The sequence below is a fragment of the Chelmon rostratus genome, chromosome 10 (genome assembly GCF_017976325.1).
Source record: "Chelmon rostratus isolate fCheRos1 chromosome 10, fCheRos1.pri, whole genome shotgun sequence".
Taxonomy (NCBI): domain Eukaryota; kingdom Metazoa; phylum Chordata; class Actinopteri; order Chaetodontiformes; family Chaetodontidae; genus Chelmon; species Chelmon rostratus.
In genome coordinates, this window is record NC_055667.1 from 13862186 (window position 1) to 13888190 (window position 26005).

The 26005-nt window shown below is 43.9% G+C and overlaps 1 protein-coding gene across 5 annotated transcripts in view; it reads left to right on the top strand.

The window, feature by feature from the left end:
* The first annotated feature begins 1192 nt into the window (after positions 1-1192).
* si:dkey-151g10.3 (serine/threonine-protein kinase WNK3) overlaps positions 1193-26005 on the top strand; it is a 38216-nt gene continuing 13403 nt past the window's right edge. For 3 of the 5 annotated variants that reach the window (XM_041945475.1, XM_041945479.1, XM_041945480.1), the window contains exons 1-10: positions 1193-1720; positions 9943-11120; positions 19558-19730; positions 20277-20497; positions 20961-21118; positions 21319-21407; positions 21537-21756; positions 21996-22326; positions 23386-23504; positions 23616-23816. In XM_041945475.1, the coding sequence (XP_041801409.1) occupies positions 10401-11120; positions 19558-19730; positions 20277-20497; positions 20961-21118; positions 21319-21407; positions 21537-21756; positions 21996-22326; positions 23386-23504; positions 23616-23816 (2232 nt within the window). In that variant the 5' untranslated portion in view covers positions 1193-1720; positions 9943-10400. The remainder of the gene's footprint in view (positions 1721-9942; positions 11121-19557; positions 19731-20276; positions 20498-20960; positions 21119-21318; positions 21408-21536; positions 21757-21995; positions 22327-23385; positions 23505-23615; positions 23817-26005) is intronic. The other 2 variants (XM_041945477.1, XM_041945476.1) reach the window with 2 other exon arrangements.

Consider the following 26005-nt stretch of genomic DNA (forward strand, 5'->3'; position numbering starts at 1 on the left):
CTACAACACTTACAGAAAAGAAACTTGCTCTTCAATGAGTACTTTAAGCAAAAGGAACTCTGAGCAGATTTTACAGATAATACTTATGTTCTTATACTTAAGTGAAATTTGAAGCGAATGGAGTAATTCTACTTAAGTAAAGGATCAGAATACTTCTTCTACCACTGACACTCCCTCTCACTCTCTCTCTCGCTCTCTCTCACACACTTCTATACATAGCATTCAGCAAGGTATTTTATTCATTTATTTTTATTTCATTTATGACACCATACATAATGTAATTAAGTACTTTTACTCAAGAACTGCACCTATATACAATTATGTATGAGTATTTCCATTTTCTGTGATACTGTCACTACATTTTTCTGACAGCTGTAATGACTAGCTACTCTTCATGTCAAGATTTTACGTGTGAAACATATGATCAGTTTAAACAATATGTTGCATTCTTGGAAATGAATCCACCTGAGAGTGTTTTGCATTGTTGCAACAATTGTGGAAACTTTATTTTTATATTTTGTATATAGTGTACATATATACATAGTTGTTTTTTATTTCTTATTGATTTTTATTGTTATTATTTTCTACGTCTCCTTCTTTATTCTTTATTCTTGCTATTACTGGCATCATTAATGACATAATTTCCCCGGCGGGGATCAATAAAGTTATATCTTATCTTATGTCTTATCTTACTATATTAAGTACAGTATATCACAGAGTTGGGTCATTTTGCATAAGGAGTACTTTCACTTTTGACACCTTGTAAATTTTAACGTTAATACTTTTTAACTTGAGTAAGATTTTGAATACAGATCCTTCACTTGTAATCTAGTAATTTCATACTGTGGTATTAATTGCTTTTATTTGAGTCAAATATCTGAATTTTTCTTCCACCTGTGCACCATACATGAATATTATCTGGATTCATTTGGTTATTTTCTGCCTTATCTCAAAAATAAAAGCACAGTAACCATAAAAAGTGTTAAAATATCCTTTACATGCTCGTTAATGTCTTTGATAGTAAACAGTTGAACGCTCAGTTGTTTACGAGCAGGGCCTGAATGCAGCATCAGAGTCACGTAACAAGCCGTTGATATAAACACGTATCATGAGCGCCCTCTGGTGGCGGAGTGGGCGCACGGCCGGCCCTCTTCGTCTCCAGGATGATGGTGAGCCCCGTGGCAAGTAAGAACGGGCAGGCAGAGCGCGCACAGCACACACGAGAACCTGCTGAAGGCCGCTGGAGTCGTGCGTTGTAAATTATGTACATAAGTTCCTGACATTATTCGGGTACACATGAATGGCCGGTCGCACAACTTGGAGCCGTCAAACCGCGCAGCGAGTGGGGAAATCCGTAAACCATCGTCTGATCTGGAACACGTACACCAAGTGCTCTGTGCCCGTCTCTCTCACAGACCGAGGCTCGACGGCTCCGGTGGGGATTTTCAACACCGCGGCAAGCGTATAGGATATATAGAAGATAAAAACCCAACGGAACCGCGATTTTTTTCTAAAGTTTTTCTTTTCTTTTTTTTTCTGTAAATGTAATTTTTCAGTGGGTGTAAAATAATTTTGTAGGCAGAAAGCCCGGTGTAAATCTTGTGTAATTACGTTTGTAAAAAGCTAATGGAATAACACAGAAAAGCTAGCTATCAGCGCTAAACAGCTCGTTTTGTATTAAATGTATCGCTGGACCGACGAGCTACGATGCTGCGTTTAGGTGAGTGATGTTTGTTGTTATTTTCCTTCACAAAGCAAATGGGGATTTACGTTCTCCTCAGTGAGACATTATTATTTTATTCTGTCTGTTGAAGCGCTACTAGGTTGCTTATTAGGTGTTTATCGCCTCCTGTGGCTGCTTATTTTTCTAAAATAAATGATGCGTTGAAAAAACACTGGAGTCAAGTGCGGACCTGCTGGGGCTGACGGGCCCTCGGACACCAACTGTTCAGCCCATCGTTTGAATGATTTGTCTGTGCTCGGGGCATTAAAGGCCAGGAGGTTTGGGGGCTTTTGATTTGCTGTCAGTCGCCCCGGTCACTGTGCTCTCGCCCTGTGTGCTATTCGTACTTGGTGTCTTTCCCCGTTTGCATGGCGTTTCTGAAGTCAGCTGAACTACCAGCTAGCCAATGGCTGCACTTCATGCAGCTTGCACATCCAGGCATCACTGTGTCATGTATGCTGTAGCCTATAAATAACATACATTAATTGCGTTTTGCTCCAGAGCCAATGTCTGCTGCACATCATGGGCTCTTTGCTCTAAGCAAATTGCACAACAGGCATGTTGGACAACTAAAATCATCCTGAAAATGAATCACAGTGTCACGCGAACATCAGAGCATCCCCTTCTTCACTGCTGTATGAGTATTTTATAGTTACATATCAAAACATTGCATCTGATAGCCCCCTGGGGGTGATAGTGGTGCACTCAAAACATAAGGTGGGATGCTCTTCTTCTCCGGCCGCTGAACTACTCAAATCAACACTTTGCTGATCTCTGAGCACTCCATCATCCCTAAACGCTCAGAGAGCATTTACAGGAGTAAAAAGGGCTCAGTTGTTGATATGACCTCCAGGGGTAGTAAGCTACTTTAGTAACATGTAATCCCGATTCATCATTGGCTGATTAAGGAGCCTTTCTCTCACCTGGATTAGAGGAATCCTTTGGTTCTGCTCGCTGAGGGGAATAAAAGCGAGGGAACAAAAAAGGGGGGGTTAGATAACACATATTCTCTGTGTCTGTCGCTCTCAGTGAGTGAACAGTACTGTGTGTGTGCTACCTACACTCCACTCTCCCATGCTTGACCTGGATTGGACAAAAGTCCTTGTTGTGTTTTCAGCCTTGAGTTTCCCTAATGGGAAGAGAACAATCGTCGTGTGTTTGACTCTAGTGGCCAGCATTTGATATTTTCCATCAGATTTCAAAACGCCCCCTAGTCTGAAGAAGCGCAGGGAAGCAACATGTGCTGAGCCGCCTCGTGCGATAATTGAGTAGGAGGAGTAGTCAGAGCAGTTTTAATTAACATTATCTTTTCTTGCTCTGTTGCACGTACACTGCTCTTAAATTACTCTGCTGGATTTAGATGAATGACGCTTTTTTTCTTTTCCGGGGTGATTTTTAAGATCTGCTCTTTAATACATTACCTTGTGAGTTGAATTTATAGTGTTCTCACTTCCCTTTATTGCATAGTGCCTGTCTTGAACCCTGTAATTAATTGTAATTGTTCCACCCAATCACAGCCTGAGCCAGACCGCCTCCTGTTTTTCAGTGCATTTGAACAGCAGCACAAAGTCAGCTCTTTGAAGGTTTACACCTGCCACTTACAGTGACGTGTCCTGGTGTGGCTGTAGGACAGCAGTCTGTTAGACACGGCCTGACTGAACAAACACGGCCTGTGTTTTTACCTGCCGTCGGGGTCAACAGCTGAGCTGCAGAGTTCAGATGTGGACCTGTGATCTTCAGAACAGTTGCTGCTTGACATGGAGCCCATTTGAATGTTGGCCAGCGGCTCTCAGACCTTGTGCTACCTCTATCCCGTCTCCCCACATCACTCAGCCTCCATCTCCCCTTTAAATCTCTGTGGGACTAATGCTGGATTTGGAAAAAGACTGGTTCGATTCAAGTGCTGCATTAATCATGTGGTGAAACATTACAGGCGGGGTATTGGTTTTAATTTGGTTTGGAGTTGATCTGCAGGACTGAGGGGTATTCCATTACTCAACCAGCTAAGTTCAAACACCTTTTATTTATATATATAAATTTGTCCACCTGTCTTAGTAAATCAAGGGTTGAGCCTGACATTGTGTTGCAAAACTGAGGATCAAGACTTAGCTACAGAGCGAACTCTCCTGTTCTCTCCAAGAACCTAAATTTCAAAAATGTTGGAGTTCACCTACCAAACATCGAGACACCTGTCCTAAACAACCTTTTTGTTTACTTTGCACAGTAGCAAGAAATTTGCAGCAAATAGTGGAAAATGTCCATCACTCCTTCCTGAAGCCCAGAGTAACACTTTCATATTGCTCGTTTGTCTAGCCAATGGTCCGAAACCAAAATATATGCACTTAACTGTAACATAAGACAAGAAGTAGCAAGTCATGGCAATAGAGATGCTATGATTATGGAGCATTTGGCATTTTTCCTTGAAAAAAATGACCGTTTAGCAACAAAATCGACAGAATAGTCGATTGTTAACGTTCTGTTGATCACCAAATCGATTCATCGTCTGATCTCCTCTTATAAAACTGTCTTTTTTTAGTGGGGGTGGGGGCGCTGGTAGAGTGCAGCCAGAGCAGATTAACAGGTTTACAGTGAAACAGTCCTTCTTTCTGCTCTCCCTCAGCCCTCTGCACCCAATCTCGCTGTGACACTGGACACACCAGCGGAAACTATTCCAATGCTAATGTAATCACCTCGTCTTTTCAGTCTTTTCCCACCACTAAAAGCATTCCTCCTCTTCCTCTCCTCTTCCTCTCCTCTTCCTATTCCTCTCCTCTTCCTCTTCCTCTTCCTCCCCTCTCCACGCACAACTGTAGCTGCTTTTGTTCGAGTAAAAATTTAGCTATAGTCACTGCTTTCATTCACACAAACATTGGCACATATTTTATCAGGCAAAATCCCCCCCAACCCCCTTTTTGTCTGTGCCACCCCCCTCTCTTTATCTCCCTCTTGTTCTCTTTCACACACACATTTTTCCCACCCCTTCTACTCGCCGGCCCCCCTCGCTCCATCTCTCCTTCCCTCACTCTCTCTCTCTCTCTGTTTGAAACTCTGCTGTCCGCCTGCTCCCACCAACGACAATCCCTTCCTGTCCCCCTCGCCACTTTTTATTCACTCTTTTCATCGACATGTCCCCCTCGATTGCAAAAAAAACGGTGCTGTCTGTGTGCGCGCACACACACACAGTCCCCCTGGCCCTTCCTTTGTCTGCCAGCCTAATTTTCCAGCGGCAGTTTGGTTCCAGGGGATTAATGTGTGTATCCCCATGAAGTGCGGGAGGAAAAAGTGCAGTGGGCAGATAGGGTTGAGATATTATTTGTTGCTTTTGAAGTTATGGATTGTGTAGGAGATGTGAGACTTCTGTGCGTGCACTTTTGTTTGCTGCTGTGCAACAGAGAAGTCATGTTTTTTTCCTTCTCGTCTCAAAACTTTGCGCACATATTAAAAAAAAAAGTTCCAGCGAAAAAACAAACATGGCCTTCGGCTGGGTTTCGAGAATGGAACAGAAATCACATCTTTGGCGGTCATGAAGCAAAGGTGTCACAATGATTTTCGCTGCACATTTCAGAAAATGATTAGGCAGCTGCAGGTGTTCCCCCCCATGCAAGAGGCTCACAGAAGCCTGGAGGGCAGGCGGAGTGCAGCGCGTCAGATGTTCCATTCTCATGTGCTCGAGCGCTGATAGAAACATGAACAATCATTCTGACGTGTGAACTTGACACACTGGAGTCGCTCTGCCGCCGTCGAGAGAGTCACCGCTTCGGCTGCAACGTTGATTTTTGTTGTCTTCAGTTTCGGTTTGCCACTTTTGCCCACATGGGCAGTTGCTTGGTCATTTGGCTGGTGTCAGGGAATTCCTTTGGGCATTCTTTCATTGAAAGGGGACACGGGGTTTGGGTGCGAGTGAGGGTTTGCTTTCGATGTGCGTGTTGTTGTCTGTGTGTAAAAGATAAGAAAGGGCCTGAGAGTGAAACACAAAGTTTGTTTTAGCCGGCTGGTGTGTGTCTTATATCTGTATCTGTCTGTGTGTGTGTGTGTGTGTTTGGAAGGGGAGACTGGACGGGTGTGCGAGACAGTGATGGGGTTGAACGTGTTTGATGTACTGTGATAACTCTGTCCGGTATGTGGCTTTCATGGGAACTCCTTGCCCTGGGGACATGGGCGAATAAGCTCCTGTTTAAAGGGCAACTTCCCTCTCTTTATCGCCTGTTGTTTCCCCCCCACTTATGCTCCCCACATCCTGTTAGCCTTTACCTTTTTAGTCTCTCTGTACACTACAGTATGTTGTACAGTATGCCCGAACTCAGAACATTTTCCTTCAATTACTTCAATTTATTGCAGTGCTGTTTGATCAAAACGAAGACAGTTATAATCCCTAAGTTATTGGTCAATTAAAAAAATTAAATGAAACATAAAAATAAGCGTTAGCCGTAAGCTAGCTGTCACTTTAATACATGAGCTTATACAGTATCAGGTCCACTGACTGTATATAAAGATGGACGACAGTTTCCGTCATTTCAGGTAGTTCTTATCATGCTGATGATTGGGTTAATTTTTCTCACAAGTTAGATTTTAATTAAAAACGGGTGTGTTGTCATGATGCGATGCGGTCAGGTGGGTATGTGGGCGGGACTCCCACACCGCAGCTTGACGCCCCGATCACAGCTGCGTAGACCCTGCCTCCAAATGACGCCACCAGCACAAGATGGCACAGTGATCAGGCCTAATAGCAGGACTGCTTCATGGTAGCGTTGGATTTAGAGGATTTCACATACTAACAGTGAAGTACCTTGATTTGTCAGGGATGTAGTTGACTGGACTAGCCAAAAACACACACTCTCATTTGGGTGTTTTCTTTATAATTGGCCTCCTGTTCCGATTTCCAGAAAATTTATGTCACTTTCACAATTTTAAATCACACAAAATATAAAACTCTGTCAATAATATCATAATTCATGAAGCTGCATGCTGGTATAAGGGGTGGAGATTGTGTTGTCGGAGGCTACTAGCTCAGTGCTAATTGTCTCCTGGAACATCGTGCCTGTGTCTGGGGAATGTTGCTGGACTGGAATTCTTCCTTGTTCTTCAGCAGCCTCTTAGCAGTTGGTCTAATATCAGCCTATTGTGTCCTTAATTTGACTGACAGCTACTAGCATTGCCTGTCAGGCTCCTCTGCTTTGAGCCTGGAGAGACAACAGCCTTGATGTGAGTGTTAATGACCACGTTATAAAAGAGATAATAGCTGCTGGGAGCCACTAGACGAGCCCCCCCAGTGCTCCCGGTGGGCTTTAAAATTGCTCATTAAAACTGAAGAAAAAGTCTAGACTTGTTGCTGTGACTTTGACTGAGTCCATCTGTCGGCGCAGAACTCATTTCAGGGGCCAAGATAGACTGTACGTGTGGTCCTTGTGGATACCTAAGACTGCTGTAACACTAGATGCATCCAGGGGCTCTTAAAAGTCCCACGTGTTCGGTTGTAAAGTAATATGTGTCGCGTTGTAAACTAATATGCAAAGAGTGTTAGTACCCTGACCTGGATTGCACTTCTTACTTTCATTTACCGCACTGTTACACTCCCAGGACAGCCACGTTCTGTTCCTTTTGTTGTTGATATGCATTAGCACGCTCTCTTCCTGTAAGTTCAGGTGCTTGATCACAAATGGTGACTTTGGGCTTTATTGCATCCGTAGCTGGTAGTCCAACACTGCCTCTTAGATAGCGTCTCCAGAGTAACTTCAGGCTGGCTGTTGTCTTGATGAAACAGCTCTGATGCAGCCACTCAGAGATCGCTGGCTGTCAGATGGCGGAGGAGATATAATACCCAGGGTCAAATGGAGAGTGATAGAAAAGTGGAGATGTCTTGGGAAAGATGCCCGGCGGTATGCACACACTCGCACACACATACACACAAACCCAAACAGTGAATGAGTTACAGCGTTGCAGGGATATTGCCGTGTCAGAGGAAACCTGCTGTGTCCAGTTTCACCTTCTGCTGGCAGAGGATAACGCTGAGGGCCACTTTAAAACTCTGTACTATCACCCCGCCTGAACGGTTGACTGGCCGTACTCTGAGCAATACTGTCGGCTGATGCCTGCGCTGATGATAATCATAATCATAGTCGTGTATATTTATGAGCCCTTTGTTGCAGATACGTGGTAGTTACTCCAGCATAGTTCGACAGTCCCTCTTCGTATGAATTATTCACATTCACCCGGCCCATAGTTCATCATCCATATTTAATGGTTAGTATCGCATCCTCCTAACTGCAGCTTTCTGTTGACTAATGGAACCGTTGAACACAACTTAAGTCACAAGATGCTGATAAACGCGCACTTCATGATTGATGAAGCCTTGTGTAATTCTCGATCAGGCTAGCTGGATTTTCTTTGAGGACTCTGTGGTTTGAATGTCGAAGTTTAGCCCATAACAAAGATGAAGCTTTTGTTTGACGGATTAAGCAGATTAAATGGTTGTTCTCTTATACCGGTTTGGGGATGTTTTTACCATATACGGGCTGGGCTGCCAGAGTTCACCACTGAGTTTGAATTAACATTGTCCAATTAATTACCTCAGGTCACTTTGGCAAGCGGCTGTGGAAAAAGACCATCTAGGGACACGTCTACTTTCTGAAGTTTTACCCTGTATTTGATAGCTGGAAACATTGTACCAATTATGGAGATCTTCAAAATCTACTCACATTAGGTTCTCTTTAATGTTTGATGAAGTCTTACAGGCAATCAGCAATTTACATTCTCAAGGGAAATATGGTGTCTCTTTACATGAATTAGCAGCAGCTGGCCTTATCAGAAAGAGCTGTTGAATCAGTAACAACTCATCTTCTTAGCAGAATGTTTGAGCATTTCATATCCAGTCCTGTCCAATTTACACATATGTTTACACAGACATACTGGGCTACTCTGATGGTCCGTTACCTTACAAAGGAACTATTAGGATTTTCTGTGACTGTGTTTCTTTGACCCATTTACAGCATGTGATCTGTAACCGGAGAGGTTATAAGGAAAAACACGTGTCAGTGGAAGGTGTGAATGTGTCTGCCTGATCTGCCGGATCTGCCTGACCACATCAGGAAGTAGTCTAGTTCGTGTTGTGTTCAGATCTCTTGTGTTCGGGTAGGGGTAAACGCAGTCTGTACAATGTGCTGGCATCTGTACACAACAGGACAAAATGAAATATGTTCCTTCCAATAAAATATGGGTTGCTGTTCAAATTTAGAGAGCGAGGAAGCAAGAAGGCTGAAAGAGAAATCTACCTCTAAACCTCTAATTACTGAGTATACGTTTATTCTGTGCCATGAAAACACCAAAAGATGCATTATTCAACAAAACTGCTTGAAAAATGCCTGAAAAATGAAAGCATTTCAGGTGAGAAATGAATATTCAGTAAGAAAAAACTGAGAGAAGAAGGCATATAATGTATCTGGTCACAGAGTAGCTTACACATCAGTTCTGCAACACACAGCACAACAAACTGACACAGTGTGTTTTATACAAAGAAATGAATAGCATAATGTATTACATTTACCACATTTACAAGAGGGCCCATATGATTATGAACTTTTCATAGACAGTGTTACACAAAGTTTCTCCTAACTCAACAACTCACAGAACTGTGATTTATGAGTCTGAGGCTGATTTATGATGATTACTGCCACCTGAAATTATTTACATTCAGGTTTTGCTCTGTGACCAGATTGGATATAGATTTCAATTTTTTACCAGATACGGCATTTGATGTTGGTCTATTTTGTCCCTCTAAATCAGGGGCTGACCAGTTAAATATTAATAAAAAAAACTGTGATTTGAATCGTTGTTTATGCTGTTTTGGCAATTTATTAAGTTGATGAGGTAGAAAAGGATATTTGAATATGCATAGGATCCCTAATTATTCATTATTTTTCATAATCTGAACACAGCGGCCAGTGTCACTTTGCACAAGAATCCTTGTACCATTTTCATTTTAACAACGCAATGTAAAAGATGTTTGCTTTTGGCCCATGGCTGACCATTAAGTTTCAGTTTTGGCACCCCTGTTGTAAATTATAGGGTACCCTCTGACATTCATATTGTAATGTGTCTCATTAAATACAAATAGGATGCCACCTGTATTCTTCTTAAGAGAGCTAAATATGGCAACAACATGACAATAATTCTTTCCCCTTACTCTCTGAATATTAATGCATTGTTTTGTTTTTGTCTTGCAGGGTTTACTTGAAGATATTCACACAGAGTTTGAAAGAAAAACACTGCAGCTTTCCCAGCAGGCTTGAAAAATCTCCTGGTTTAGTGTGTGTTTGTAAGAGCTGGGAGACGTGTGGTTTTCTTTGATTAGTACTGCACCTTAGTGGGCCCTAAAGAAAATGTAGGAAATGGTGAGGAGGAAAGTGAGGACAGAAACTGTTCTCTAACAGCTGTGGTCTCACCCTCCTGTGTTACTGTGAATAAAAGGAGACAAGGAGACAGAGAGCGGAAGAAAAGTGGGAGAGGGTTTGATCAAGGACGGCCTTTAGTCACCTGCCGCACTGGAAGAACAGCCTGACGGACTAGAAGGGGTGAGTGGGTGACCACAGAAAGAGAGAGAGACGGGGACTGACGGAGGAGCAAAGGTTTGGAGGAGGAGGAGGAGGAGGAGGTCTAGGAGGAGTGGGAAAGGCCATTTCCCATGGCTACCGACCCAGGAGAGCCCACAGGCACCGAGGACTCCTCGGAGAAACCTGATGGACAAAGGGAGGAGGACACGGAGCGGGAGGGCAGGGCTGACCCACAGAGGGAGAGGACACACAGCACCCCCTCGGACTTCCCCTCCTCCCAGACTAAGGAGAGGAGAGCAGGAGGAGAGGATGGGGGAACCCAAGGAGGAGGAGGAGGGGAAGCCAGCCAGGCGGGTGAGGAGAACCCTGTCAGGCCCATTTCATTCTCCACGCCCTCCTTACCAGTCGACACTGGCCAGAAACGACTGAGGAGGGAGAAGCGCTTCTTCAGGAAGAGTGTGGAGATTTGCGAGGAGGACGATGAGGTGGCGGTGCCCCCAGAGGCGCCCCACAGTGCCCCCCACCTGGAGCTGCGCTCCTCAGACTCAGTCTTCACCAGCAGTGCCCAGCAGCAAGGGGTTGCTTCATCCTGTGCTGCCCTGGGCCATGACCCATCCTGTCCCAGCTCTAGCCAGGAGGCTGGCAAGGATGCTTCTTCCTCTACGCCCACCCAGAGGGGAAAGGAGAGGGACCGCGAGCAGGAGGAGGAGGCGGAGATGAAGGCTGTGGCCACGTCTCCTGGAGGCAGGTTCCTCAAGTTTGACATTGAACTGGGCAGAGGAGCCTTCAAGACTGTGTATAAAGGCCTGGACACGGAGACTTGGGTGGAGGTGGCTTGGTGTGAACTTCAGGTAAGACGAACTGCTCTCCTTTCTTTTCACTCCATAATTAGAATTTCTGCATTACCTGCCACAATTAACTGCAAGATAAAATAAACCCAAAATAAACAATGCACTTGAAAAATCCAGAATGTGTACACAACCCAGAGAAGTAAAAGGAAATACTTTATGTCAACAAGTAATATTACCAATTAGTGTGCTCTGGAGCGCTTTCAGCCCAGTGTTGTCTTTTGAAGTGAATCGTATTAGATTTGTCCCAGGAGCTCTTCCTCCTGAAATCTGGAAATCTCAGCACGTTGTCTGCTTGCTATTCATACTGCGAGACTGCAGTTCAGTGGAGACCGGGGTGAGAGGGAGGAGCATCACTTGTAGTTGAGTGACAGCACAAAGTGAAAGTGGAGGCTTTGCCTTTTCTAGGGCTGTTATAAATAATAGAATCATGGGCTGTCAGTGCCTCTTATTGTTGTGATAGGGTGTCCTATCAGAAACAGCATTTTCTGCATGAGCCTGAATGAGACTCATTCATTCATGACAAGTGAAATGCATTGCATTAATGACACTATAGATTTTAGGTGTAGTGTTTTAAATCAGGCATGGGACTCCTCACAGCTCGTGAGAAGAAATGTCCAGAAGGTGGTTGTTCACTCTGCTTTGTTATTTTATGGAAATTGCTGTTTACTTCACTAATCAAGCAGTCAACATGTAAACAAGTTTTAAAATGAGAAGTTAGTGTTCTGATTATAAAGCATACGGTGACATTTTGTTGCTAATTAGGCTAGTTTAACATGCGTGGGGGTACAGCATGTCACAGCCTACTCTTGTCTATTGTGTAATGTAATGAGGTATAGATAAGCTCAGAATGGGATGTATTTTCTAAACACAGAGCAAATAGGAACACGAACAAATGTCGATGTAACAGCGGCAAACATCACTGTAAGACACACTTTGTCCTCTGCATTGACACTGCAGTGGGAGGAAGATAATGAAATTTGATAAATGTCTAACACTGTAAGTACTGTCAAAGGCTTTGCATATTGTAGACATGCTGGGAAGTAATGAGAAACATTGTTACTTGGTGTGAGTTCAATGTGGTGGGAGACGGACTTGTGGAGGAGAGAAGAAACGCATCCCTCCGACTCTTGGCCCCACAATAGAGAGCAGTGTTATGGTAAGCCATCTGATTTGACTGCTGGCTTTGTGTGAGAAAAGTCAGTCATGTGTTTGGTTTGGAGCTAATTCCAAAACAAGAGCCTTGACTAATCCTTGAGATCAGGCTCTGTCTGTTGGACTAACAAGCAGCAGGCATGCCCCATTACCTTTTCTGTTTTTATTCTAACACCTAGTGAATCAGCTTCACATCAGCAGGTGGGCTCTGCTGCTCGGTGTATCACACTGCCACAGCTTCTGTTCAGTCCTACTTAAATACTTGATGTAGTCTTTTATTCAAGAGACCTACGAAGCTTTCCTGTTTCACCTTGAATAGTTATGTTATAATTGATATATCTTGCCAGCAGACAGCATTCTTTCATGACACCACCCTGTACTTTGCCTTGGCTCAGGAGTGTGAACAAATCCCAACTGGTAAAGCATTTTTGAAAATTAAAAAAACAGTAGGCTTATGCTGATTTGTGCATATATTGAATCTGTGATATCCAAGTTTGTCTCCACAAATGCATTGGGTCAAAGTAAATCTTAGGGACTGGTTTTACTGGTTATTACTGATTATCACTGAGACAATTAGAAAGACCTTGCATATTTTATAGTCTAACAAGATTTGAAACAGATAGGCAGACAGCCTTTTAGAGAAAAACAAACTGAGATTTTGACACAGAGCAACAGCCAGGAGAAGGGGAAAAGGCTAAGTGTGAGAATGGAGAGAGGGACACACAGGAGGTGATGATGAGTCGAAGGGAGAGAGACGGGGGGGAGGATTACCATGGCATCCCTCCCAGAGAGCATTCATGTAGCTAACGCTAACTTACTGCATGCAGGCAGACACACAAACACAGACAGTACACAGTGGCCTGGTCACACGCCTATAGATGGATCCAGTGCCACATTCAGTGCAACATTCTAGTCGCTCAGGTCACATGATCCGCCCTATTTACTCCACCTGAGTAAAGCGACACAGTTTCAATGCAAGCTGCATTCAAGACAGTGCTTCCGGGTCTGAAATGCGAAGCCAATGTGGAAGTGCTTTAAACTGCATTCTTTCTAATGGCCAATAGGGGGCGACTCCAGTGGTTGCAAAAAGAAGTGTGACTGTGTGTAAGCCTATGAGAAAATGACACCACTACTCACTTTATTTATTACTGGAGTAAACACTCTTTTTACAAGTTTACCATCCCGATTGCTAGTTTCAAGTCTTCTTCAATACAGCTTGATGTTCATTTTGTAAATTATGCTTCCATTTAGAGAAAAATCGTTGATAAAGCAGCGTAAGCTTTAGTGCCTATCTTGTGATTTTACAAGTAGCTACCATGGCATTGGGTTTTCAGTCAGATCCAATCAGGAAAGAAGTGCAGCAATGCATGTCTTCCCCAGCCCCACCCTCTCATCCAAATATGGTCACTTCTGGTTCCAGAATAAAAGATGGCGATGGCCACAATGCCAAAGTTGAGGCTTCAAGTAGCAGCCCAGCAGTGACGTCAAGGTGGCTATGTCCATCTTTTACACTGACTATGGTGGCATTAGAATGGATGATAGTAATTAGATAGAAATCGGCTTTCTGTGTTAATGATGACAGGCTTGATGCAAGCATTAATGTGTCCTACTGGTGTTAGATGCAAAGATGGTACAAGACAAACAAATTAGGTTTAATAAGATGATTCAACGTTCTTGCAATTTTTCAATTTAAACAGTAGTCATTTCCAATTATAAGCGCAGGCCCCAGTAATCAAACAACAGGCCCTGAGGACATTCTGTCCATGTATCATAATGCTGTAAGACTATTGACAGTTTGTGCAACACTCCCAATTTGACGGCACTGAATGGGATGGGAGGATAAACAGCCTGTACATGATTTGCTGGGGCACCACTTGATGCCGTTGCCACTATCCTGTGAGACCGCAGCCTGGGAGCACCTAGCTCCTCTCCTCCTATGTCCACAAAGAGAGGGAAGCCAGGGGATTAGCTGTCCAAATGCAGCTTGAAAGACTGTGTAATTAAAGTTCACAGTGCGGACACCATCTCTCTTCTTTCCTCTGCCTTTCCCTGGGAATTCCACGCCTGAAAGGGCAGAGCTATATGTCTCCTTTACTACACCTTCAGTCCTAATTTTGCCGTCCGTCACCCTAAGTGGATATATGTATGTGACTTGTGCATGTATTACGTTTCTGTGTTCAAGCTGTTGCTCTCTGTACGTCTGTGTCAACATATGCCACTGTATGTGTCTGCCTGTCACCCCTCTCTCTCTCGTCCTCTCTCACCCTCCCTCCATCTCTCCCTCTATCACTTTTTGTCTGAGTGAGTGAGCATGCAGAGTGATCCAGGGGAGTTAATTACAGTGGGTGCCTGTAAGGCTGGAACAAAAACCCTGCACAGACAGCATAACTCGGGCAGCAGAAACCAGACTGGTTCAACCCAGTCATCCCAGACTGGTCCAGCTCAAATCAGCTCAGCCCAGCCAAGCCCCACTCACAGGACTACAAACACTAGAGCAACAGTCAGGTCTGCAGTACTGAAGGTTGCCATGATGATGATGACCACCTTAAATATTTGATACACTTGATTTAACATGTGTTTTATTGAGCCTTTTGGATTTATGCCTGCTGATAAATGCCAGCTTTGAGCTTTGAGTTTCCTGCCACAAACATCGTGCTATGATTCTTAGTAAAACAGCTGATCCTTATTAAGGCCATCCGAGAACTTGGACTTTGACATGGCTAACATTAATATTATTGTTCAGCGTACAGCCCCTGTGAAACAGACTCTAGAGCCCTTGCTCACCTATATACAGTCGAGACCCTCATTTCGACAAATTATGCGATAATTGAGCCATTCACACAGCTGAGAGATCATCTCTGGTCGCCGCCAGCTGACTGCCTCTGATGGAAGTATTCTAGAGAACAATTTTATGTGCAAAAAAGACTTCTGAACAAAAGGTGTTTTTTCTGCTTGTAATTCTTTGGCTAAATGTAACAAATAGCAACAGCACATGGGAAGAGTTGGAGGTGATCTTTCTGATCATGAAAAACCAGTTGGGTTAGGCCAGGTAAAACAATGGCAGGCTATTGATGCGTGACTAAAATTAGAATAGGCTGAATCAAACGGGCTGACTAGACTGGGATGGAATCAATCCAACCGAACTGACCCGATGGATGCTCAACTAGGGCACTGACAGTTGGCAAGTGTCCCTGAGGCTGTGGCCACATTACCTAACCAGCCACTGAGATTCAATTTCTATCGAATATTTGAGACATTACCACAAAACACTGGCATTAACTCTATAGCCTAATCAGAATTGAATAAATCTGAAGCACTTATGATCAAATAATTCTAACAAGATGAGGGTTAGATGTGACAGTATATACCGTGCAATGGCAGAAATGTGTCCACAGGTAGAGATTTTGCAAGACCTTTTCCACCATGGGAGCTATCCTTTAGTGCCTCTGATGTACTGTGTATATGGGACGGACTATGTAGCAAACCAGGGCTTGCGTGATCTTGTGATTCTCGCGAATCCAGCTGCCTCGCATAGTAGTCCCACTGGAGCGACAGTTGGTGGCGCTAATGCACCTCTAAGCTTGTTTGGCGACCGCCGCAGAAGAAGAGAGTGGCAAGAAATATATACCATAATAGAAGATTTTGGCCATATCGCCCCATACCAACCCTGTGTGATTATTATCTGAGACATATGGAAAAGGGAATGCTGCAAACGGGAAGCTCTCTGAGTCAGATCTTACAGTAAGATAGATTTGAAAGGTAGAATTGATGTCCATTAATAAAACTTTGCACACTTTTCTGTGTGACGAGCAGTATTATTTATAGTGACAATATGACATAAAACAAAAACCTTAATTAAAGTGTGGTTTCCTGGATCCACCATAAGACAGATGTTCTGGCTCTTTAATGGCTGTGGATTTTTCCAGTTGGCCAACTGGACGTTATGGCACTGCCTCTGCCATTGTACAACACAGGTACCGTTGCTTTAACTCATAGAGATATGAAGACCTTTTGCCAATAATTGGTCACCTTAAAGGGAGTGTCTAGTGCTTTGGCTGAAGGCTGTATGAAGGTTAGTGAACTTGGCCCCCTGGCCTGGGATTCTAATCCAGCGTGAGGGCCAGCCCTTTTACAGCAATTTATCTTGTTAGTCTGAGCTGTTGTAGCTTACAGTAATCTAATCCTAGCCACCCGCCACCTTGGATTTTCAAACACTGACATGCTTACTCCCACACTGCAGGGCCATACACGCTACATACACCCTCATAAATGCACAAATATCAATGTACAGCAAGAAGAATGCTCCCCTATTTGTTGATGGGGCCATAAAACAGCCCTGTTTCTGCCACTGTAGCTGAGAAACACTCCTCCATAGTGTAACGACGTACGCCAGTTCATCTTCTGTAGTCTGTATGATACCTGACACTCGTGCAGTGTTTGCCAAAATAGATGTTTTAGTGCTCAAGTGCTTTGACATTCATGCCCCATGACCCCAGCCCCTACCAAATGTGCCCAGTAAGCCATGTCCTCTCCATTTCCTGTTTTATGAGGCTACTTAACCTGCAGCCTGACCTTCTGCTCTACCAGATGTCTGATCCAAAAAAATCTCACGGTGTACAACTAGGTCTTAGGTCTTACTCTGTTTACCAAGTTATAATACTTAGGCCCCTGTCACTAAGGTGCCATGTGACAACAACATTACATGACCAAACTGACTATGCAGGTGTCACTGGAATAACAGGAGCAATCACTCAAAGTATTATAGAACTATTTACAGATACCCATTTGGGAAATGTTCAATATTTGTTGAGGCTATATGGGTTCCTGTATTGTAAGAGTTTCCTGATTTTGTTAGGTGATCCCGATCCACTCATTAACAGCGTTTCTGTTTTTACACACGCATATACATTCTGCCTATATTACTATCTGCTTATATGTGAGAGTATTTACTTTGGTCGCAGAAATGGAGAACAATCAGGTCAATTTAGAGGAAGAAACAGTCGGCCAGTCACCACAGGGCTGTGTCATGGTCTCCTGGTCTGCCCTTTCTACCAGACTTTCTGTTTGTTTCTCCATTGCTTCCCCATTTCCATTTATCTGATGGTTGAGACACAGTTCTGTCTCTTTTTCTCCTCTGGTGTGCCATTTGGTTTGTCAAATCTGTTTTATGACTTGCTGTTATACCAAAGTTGGACCAATATGCTGTAGCATACAATTCCAGATTATTACCATCATTTTCAAGAGTTTATTGCGTAGTGTTCACTTAAAGTTATCACATAAGTCACTGTGAGTGAGGCCTCCTAACAGCAGTAATTGTACGTGGGAGTGCTATGCAGTCTTGGCAGTGGAAAGAGGAGTGTGACATACCTGAAAAGCAGGTATTGCCTTTTTGGTACAGATGTTTTTGTTGTTGTTGTTGTGCTTCTGTTTGTGTGAATATGGGTGTGTATGGGTGTGTGTGTGAGTGGCTATGCACATAGAGAGTGGGTTTGTGTGAGCTTGTCTAGACACAATCTCACTAACTGAACTGTTTTCAACCTTTGCCGACCCTAAGGCTGTCTGGTGCAACACTCAGAGGGAGACACAATAAATGCTGAGGAGGCAGCAGACAGGGACACGGGCAAGCACTCTGTCTCACACTGTGCCAGACAGTGAGGCAGAGTGATGCTCTGACTGAGGACAGAGGCAGTGCTCCCTGACAAAATAAAGCACATCAGAAAGAAGACACATGTAGATAAGGGTAGAGATATGACAGAGACAGGCAGCACTGGGACCATAGCATGGTTAGGCACCTGTTCACAGTCAGGTACACACACAACTGCATAACCATACACGCAAATAATATGAGGTGGTTGACAGCACATGGGTAGACCTACGCTAGGCAACTCATTCTTAGCCATAATAGTGCAACGAGGAGCAGTCCTTTTGTTGATGCAGCTTCCCTGTTGAGAGGAGAGGGGCGGAGGATTTGCCCCCACCAGTACTTCCAGAAAAGGACACTGAACCAGTAAAGACGCAGAGTGCAAACAACATATGAAGAGATGAAGCACAGACACAGGGGAAAGAGAAGCAAAGGCACACAGTGATATAAATATAGATGTAGGGATGGGGAAACTGCATTACATGAAAATCTGTTTATTTGCATCCAAATGTCTTCAGTACACCGCCTCCATTTGGAGAGCTTTGTAAAGCAAAAAGCTGAACATCAATAGAATCGATCAGTGGAAAGCCAGTGTTATGATGACTTCTATTTATAGTGAGGTCTGTTTGTGACACGACAATGGCTGCCATCCGACTCCCCCGCAGACATTAAGTCCAACAATCTGTTTTGTTTTTTCTTTTGCTTTTACATAAATGGATAAAGGTTGACTGTTAATACAAACGCAAAACAATTAACTTTTTAAATGTACTTTCCATTCAAACTTTTCAGTACCATCGTATAATGCCCACAAACAGCAAGTCACAAGGTCAACAAAGGTCAAAAGACTACAAACTTGAAATGCTTTGTTATTTGTACACATGGAAATGGCAGATAACAACAGTCTACAAATTCACACTGACCAGTCAGGATTTCTGCTAGTGTAAAAAGCTTTGATTGTGAGCACCATGTTTGATTCTTTTACTTTATATCACCATCACATCACTGGCATATTCAGAAACACTATGTCCTGTTGACTTGATATTCAGGCAATTTAAAGATATTTGCTTTTTTTTATCTGAATACAGCAGATGTCATTGGTGATGGCACCAAGGGTTCAAGAGAATAGAAGAAACAGAAGAATACACATGAACACACAAGTAATACAAGACATAATGGAAGATTTTTTTTTTAACTGCAGAACAGAGAACCTTCACTGAATAACATGTGAGTCTTAGGTTTTATAAATAACCTGTGCACCAGTGTTGAACAGAGGGATTAGTCAATGGCTGTCTCAGTTCCTGTGGGATGCTGCCCGTGCCAGTGAAGTAGATTTCTGCTGCTTCCATTCTGTCCGCCATACTGGGGATGTGTGGCAGATGCAGTACAAATGTGTTTTATAAAGCTCCGGCTTGGGTGTTGTCTCAGCACTGCTGTAACTCTTTGTTGCTAGTACCATCTAGTGGCAATCGGTGTTAGTGCACAGTCATGGGTGTGTTGTGTCAGGTAGCCTCAGGCTGTTTGTACGGCATATGGAAGTAAAATGTAACAGTGTTTTTGAATTGCCAGCCAGTATATAGGAAAAGCTCTGGGGTAGCAAATGTTCACATTCATGCCATGTATCTCGGGTTTTGCCTCTCACCTCAGGACCGCAAGCTGACAAAGGCGGAGCAGCAACGCTTCAAGGAGGAGGCCGAGATGCTGAAGGGACTCCAGCACCCCAACATAGTCCGCTTCTATGACTCCTGGGAGTCTGTGCTCCGCGGGAAGAAGTGCATCGTACTGGTCACCGAACTCATGACTTCGGGAACACTTAAAACGTTAGCACCATCTCCTCATATCTATTGATCTTTAATAACAGCTCACTATTATTATGTCATTTCGTTTGGTTGTTTTTTCAGGCCAAGAAAGGTCTAGAAAATGCATTGAAGTTTCTCAGACTGATGTCATCTGTTGCTGTGTTCGTTTTTGCTACAGCGCAAACTGATAGCTGTGCTCCTGCCTTCGTAGTTAGCAAATATCAGCACATGGCTCCATTGTTCAGTAAACATTTGGCAGTGAAGCTCAATCTTCCCCCGAGAAAAACCACTAAAAACAATAACATGGCTCAAAGCTTCAGTAAGGAGCACTGGTGGGAGACTTTCTTTTCATTTTGATTAAGTTATACTGAACATACTTTGATTAGCTTATGCTTCCTCCTGCTCCTTTTTGGACATGATTCAAGTTACATGTCAGATGATCATGATGCATTGGATTTATAGTATTGTTTTGTCTCTCATAGGGATCATCTAGCTATCTATCAGTGGTTGATTACAGCATTTTTCCAAGTTTGACGACAAAATTGTGCTCTTGCTCTCTCTGCACAGCTACTTGAAGCGCTTTAAGGTCATGAAACCCAAGGTCCTGAGGAGCTGGTGTAGGCAAATCCTGAAGGGACTTCACTTCCTTCACACCAGGACTCCTCCAATAGTCCACCGGGACCTGAAGTGTGACAACATCTTCATAACGGGCCCCACAGGCTCAGTCAAGATAGGGGACCTGGGACTGGCCACTCTAATGCGGACCTCCTTTGCCAAGAGTGTAATAGGTAGGCGACATAAGCAGACTAACAATGCCAGGCATGTATTAGCTACATCAGGAAACTGAGTCAGAGCCTATAGATATACCTTTCATTGCATTCAGCACTGTTCACATTTTTACACTGGGCGTCAGCTGCTTAGGGTTATAGATTATTATTGACAGCATCACTCTAAAATTCATGTGAGCAGCACTTAACGTAAACAGAGACCACTGATGAGATGTTGGCTCTGTGAACCAGCTTAATCAATGCACTGTGAGTACAATTTAGCTCAGTGAAGTTTAACTCAGGAAGCAAGAGCCGTTACCAGGAAGATTGTTATCAGAGTTTCGATTTGAATTTTAATTCCTCCATTGACTTTGGGGCATTAGTGTTCTGTGGACAGTGTTATGTGACAGTAAATACAGATTGTAAACACTGATTGTGGTGAAGCTGTTCTGCTTGTTATTGAGCCACAATCTGGTCTTGACAGGAACCCCGGAGTTCATGGCTCCAGAGATGTATGAGGAGCACTATGATGAGTCTGTGGATGTCTACGCCTTTGGGATGTGCATGCTGGAGATGGCCACTTCGGAATACCCCTACTCTGAGTGCCAAAATGCTGCTCAGATCTATCGCAAAGTCACAAGCGTGAGTCTCTTTGATTGCATTACTCAGCACGTTTGTGGTGATGACATGTGTAGACCTAATTTTTTAGTAGTTTATTTAAACGCAATTCCAACTATCTGGCCCCTTGATGAAAATATCTTCAGCGGTTATATACAATATCCCAAAACCTAATTCCTTAATTTCTTCTTTGTACAATTAATTTCCAATCTCCTTTTCTGCAGGGTATAAAGCCAGCCAGCTTTGATAAAGTGAATGACCCAGAGATCAAAGAGATCATCGAAGGCTGCATCCGTCAGAACAAGAGCCAGAGGTAAGCAGGTTTTCCTCTCATAGCATGACGTACTGCACTGTCTCAGGCAGAATTTCTGATCGGGCTATCATAAGAGATACTGGTGCCTGTTTCACCATCCCTGCTCTTTTACTGTCTTTCCTTCGACAGACTCTCCATCCGAGACCTCCTGAACCACGCATTCTTTGGGGAGGACACAGGGGTCCGGGTGGAGCTGGCAGAGGAGGACACAGGGACCCAGGACTGCCTGGCTCTTCGAATTTGGGTTGAAGAGCCCAAGAAGCTAAAAGGGAAGCACAAAGACAATGAGGCCATCGAGTTCAGCTATGACCTGGAGAATGATAGCGCTGAAGAAGTGGCTCTAGAGATGGTGAGACCCGGGGACATTTCTGGCTGGTAGAAACAGGGTTCAAGAGTGTCCAGTGTGGGATAGGGTAGACTGGGAAAAGGCTTTGATGCTTCAAAGCTTAACGAAGATATGATGAGGGGAAATCCTTCAGCTCATTTATCAGGCATTTCAAGGTACCTCCTTCTGACCTGGATTCCCTCAGCCTGTCTCTGGTCATTAATAACTCTCTCCCTCCCTCCCTGTCTCTCTCGCTCTCTCAGGTGAAGTCTGGATTTTTCCATGAGAGTGATGCCAAAGTGGTGGGGAAATCCATCCGGGACAGAGTAAATTTGATCAAAAAGTCACGGGAGCGTCGGCAGCAGCAGCTCCTCCAGCAGCAGCAGGGCTCTGAAGAAAGACGAGACTCCACTCTCACCTCCTACACCTTTTCTCATCCATCCTGCCCGTCCTCACTGGGGCCAGGGGCAGCTGGACAGACGGGAGCCGGAGGGGGGGCAGGAGGTGGAGGGCAGGAGTCTGAGGAGCTGCCTGAAGTGGACCAGCATGTCAGGCACCAACATATTTTCAGTGGAACAACCCTTAGTCTGCCAGGTAGAGTATGCACATTCATGTTATATTAAATTCAGCAAGAGTTTATTAGAAATACGTAATCTACGATTAGCTCAAATCAGAGTTTAGCAAGAGGATGGGCGACTGTATTCCTCAACAAAACGTTGTTTGCTAGCTAGCTAAACAAATAGTTGGCCTACTCCTGATGGCTCAGCAGTGAAGCTCCAATTTCTCCTCCTTTTAAGAAAAACTTCTTGGCCGAATTAATTGAGCAGTTTGGCCAAATCATAGAAGATAGACAACCGGACAACAGCACAGTAAGGAAAAAAGAGACTGCCTGGCAGCAACTGGCAGTGAAAAGACAGAAGAGGCGCAGTTAAACTTAAGGCTTGTTGGAGAAAGATGAAAACAAAGGCAAAATGTTGCCGCTGGCAGCAATGATCAGGGTCCAAACAGATTGCCAGCATTCAGATGGTTGTTCCTTATTTAACTGACCTAAAGCACTTGAAAACACACCACATGCGCCATTTTGGGTGCATTGTCAAATATTTTGGTGAAGTTTGATCAAACATTTGGTGAAATCGAAAATATACATGTTGGAGCAAGGGTGGTACAGCTGCATTTCTTCCACTGCCATGTTTGACAGTTGGTCAAGTCTGCCCGTTTAGCTTCATAACAGTTTCCATGCTGAAACTGAGAAATTTAGCAGCATCATAAAACTCATTGGTTGAGTCTCTCCCTTAACTTTCTTTGAGGAAGTTGATTATTTTGCTTAGACCAATGACAAAAGGCAGCTAGTTTAAAAGGTAAACCTCCCAAAGTTTATAGTTACTGGATCACATTTTAAAGTTTAAAACATTGGTGCAACTGAATTTAAGTTAATCTAGTTTTAGAGTGAAACCCTAACAGGTTTAGAGAGAGGTTTAGATTTAATATTTCTTTTTTCTTTCTTCTTGGTGCAACATAATTTAAAGTTAAAACAGGATTTAATCAAGTTTTTAAATGAATACTTGTTGTAACATGTGATCATATGAGTTGGACAAGTATGTGTAGTTTCCAGCTTTTTTATTCCTTCTCATTTTTTTATTGTCTTTCTGTCAGAAGGCGAGAGCATTGGGTCTGCCAGCTGTGAATCTTACGCAAGTGGACAGAGCCAGGCATACTCTCAGCAAGGGGAATCATACACCCACTCCCAGATTACCCTCCCCCCTACGGCATCTGTACGTCTTTGCATTGTTTTCTTTATGATCACAAAATACACCACACTGATAAATTAACCATTGTTTAAAATCATTGTATTAATAAATATGGCCTGTTTTCTTGCACTTCAGAGCACTGGCGCCTTGGCTCATCCTCAAATGGTTCCCATTGGTGAGAGTGGAAGTGTTCCAAATGTGCCTATTGGCCAGAGTATTAGTATGTCCAGCATGTCCATTGGCCAAAGTGGAGGGGGACCTGTTGGCCAGACATTTCTTCAGCCTAGTACCATGGTTCCACAGGTATCACCAAGTGTCCCTCAACAATATTTTCAGGTGAAAAGGGTGATCATGCTAATTTGTTTTGAAAGCTATATATACACAGGGCCTATAACATTTAACATTACTATTAATGGAAATAAAGCTATGGTTCTACTACGCTGTCACATTTTGGGTTCTTTCACTCAAATAACTATTTGCCCAACCACAAATCATCCTCATAATCCTCTGAGATCATCTGACTGTATCCTGCACAGGGTTTCCCCCAGGAAATTAGTTAGCGGAGGTGGTAAGATGGTCTTAAAGCCTCTCTCATCAAATATAATGTGTAGCCCTGCTCTCTTATTACCTGAGGGTTAATTTTTCACTTCATTAAAGTGTATTTGCTTTTTTAATTTTGATTGTGCAGTCCGTAGTTCAGGTGAGGAAGTCCACCTCCACTGTAAAACACTGGGGGAAACCTTGTCGTATATAATTAAATGTGTTGATAATTGATGCTCCTTGCCAAAGCTTATTCTTACCTAATTGTTCTACTACTTTCTTTTCCCTCTTCTGTCACCAATCATCCTTCTGATATTATCACTGAGCAGTCACAAACATTCCCATCAGATGCATTTCAAACTGCCACTCCCCATGGATCAATGGCCCCCTCACAGTCATACATACCCCCTGTTTCCCCACAAGCACCCATTAATGTTCTCACTACATCCATGTCAGTCAGTGATCCTGCTGGACTAGCGGGGACCATTGTGCCCCTCGCTCAGCAGACCCAACCCCCTGCCACTCCCATGCAGCTCACTGACATCATTCCCCAGGCAGCACCCCAGCAAACACAGCCTGTCGTGATCCCCCAGCAGACTATTGTCCAACAACAACAGATAGGGATGGATCCCCAGACCTCCACCCTTCAGCAGCAGCCACAACAGCAAATGGAGGCCCAGGCCACTCTGCTCGAACAACAACAAATTAGTACCACTCAGCCACCAACGGAACAGCATCCACAGAGCCTTTCAGCTACAGCTGTCCAGACACATCAACATGAGCCTCAGCAGCAGATCTATGTACAGCAGCCTCAGCAGCAAGTATTACCTACGCAAACAGGTATGGAGCAGCGAGCTATGTCCTTACCTCAGCAATTGGAGCAACCTCAGACTTATAAACCTCAACCAACAGGGGATCCTCGTGAGCAGACCATGATACAACCACAACAACTGCAGCAACAGCAAACTATGTTGCAACACCAACAAGCTTTACTGCTTGAGCAGCATCATACGTTTGTCCAGCAACAGCTTGATCAGCAGCAACAAAAGGCGTTGCTTCAACAGCAGCAACAACAGGCCCAACTACAGCAGCATCAACTGGAGCAGCAGCAAGCACTTAGACACAAGCAGCTGTTGGATCAGCAGCAGCAAAGTCTTATTCAGCAGCAAGAGCAGCAACAGCAACCACAACAAGCACTTTTACAACATAAGTTAGAGCAGCAGCAGCAACAACAACAACAACAGCCTCCTTTACAGCAACAGCAGCAGGGCCAGTTATATCAACAAATTGGACAACACCAAGCTGGAATACAAAAGGAACCAGAGAAGCAACAGCAGCAACAAATTGTATTGCAACAGCCACCTCAGCAGACTCAACAGCAAAAGGAACAACAATTGCAGCAGCAAGTCTTACTGCGACAAATGGAACAACAACAGCAACAAGCACTAATCCAACAGCATTTGCAACAGCAGGCTATTTTACAACAGCATCAGCTTCAACAAAAAGTTCAGCTACAGCAACAGCAACAGGAGCAGCAACAAGTGCAACTCAAGCAACAGATGGAGCAGCAGCAGCAAGCTCTGCTGCAACAACAGTTAGAACAACAGCGTCAGCAACAAGTCCTGTTACAACAACAACAAGCAGAGAGGTTACAGCAACAGGCTCTGATACAGCAACGGATTCAAGAGCAGCAACAAGCTGCCATCATTCAACTTCAGCAACAGGAGAAACAAGAGGCTGTCCCAATTCCACAAAGCAACAGTGAGCAGCAGATTCAGCAGCAGCCAACTGATATACAGCACGCGTGTGTCCCGCAACTAAACACCTCTCAGTTTCCGCCTCATACCACTCTGACACAGCAGCAAGTGATGGAGCAACAGCAGCATGCAGCATTGATCCAGCAGCAGCAAGCATTTGCTGCCCAGACTCAGCATCACTCCTCTGTAATGGAACCTCATATCCCAGCTGGAGCTCCAGTCAGCACT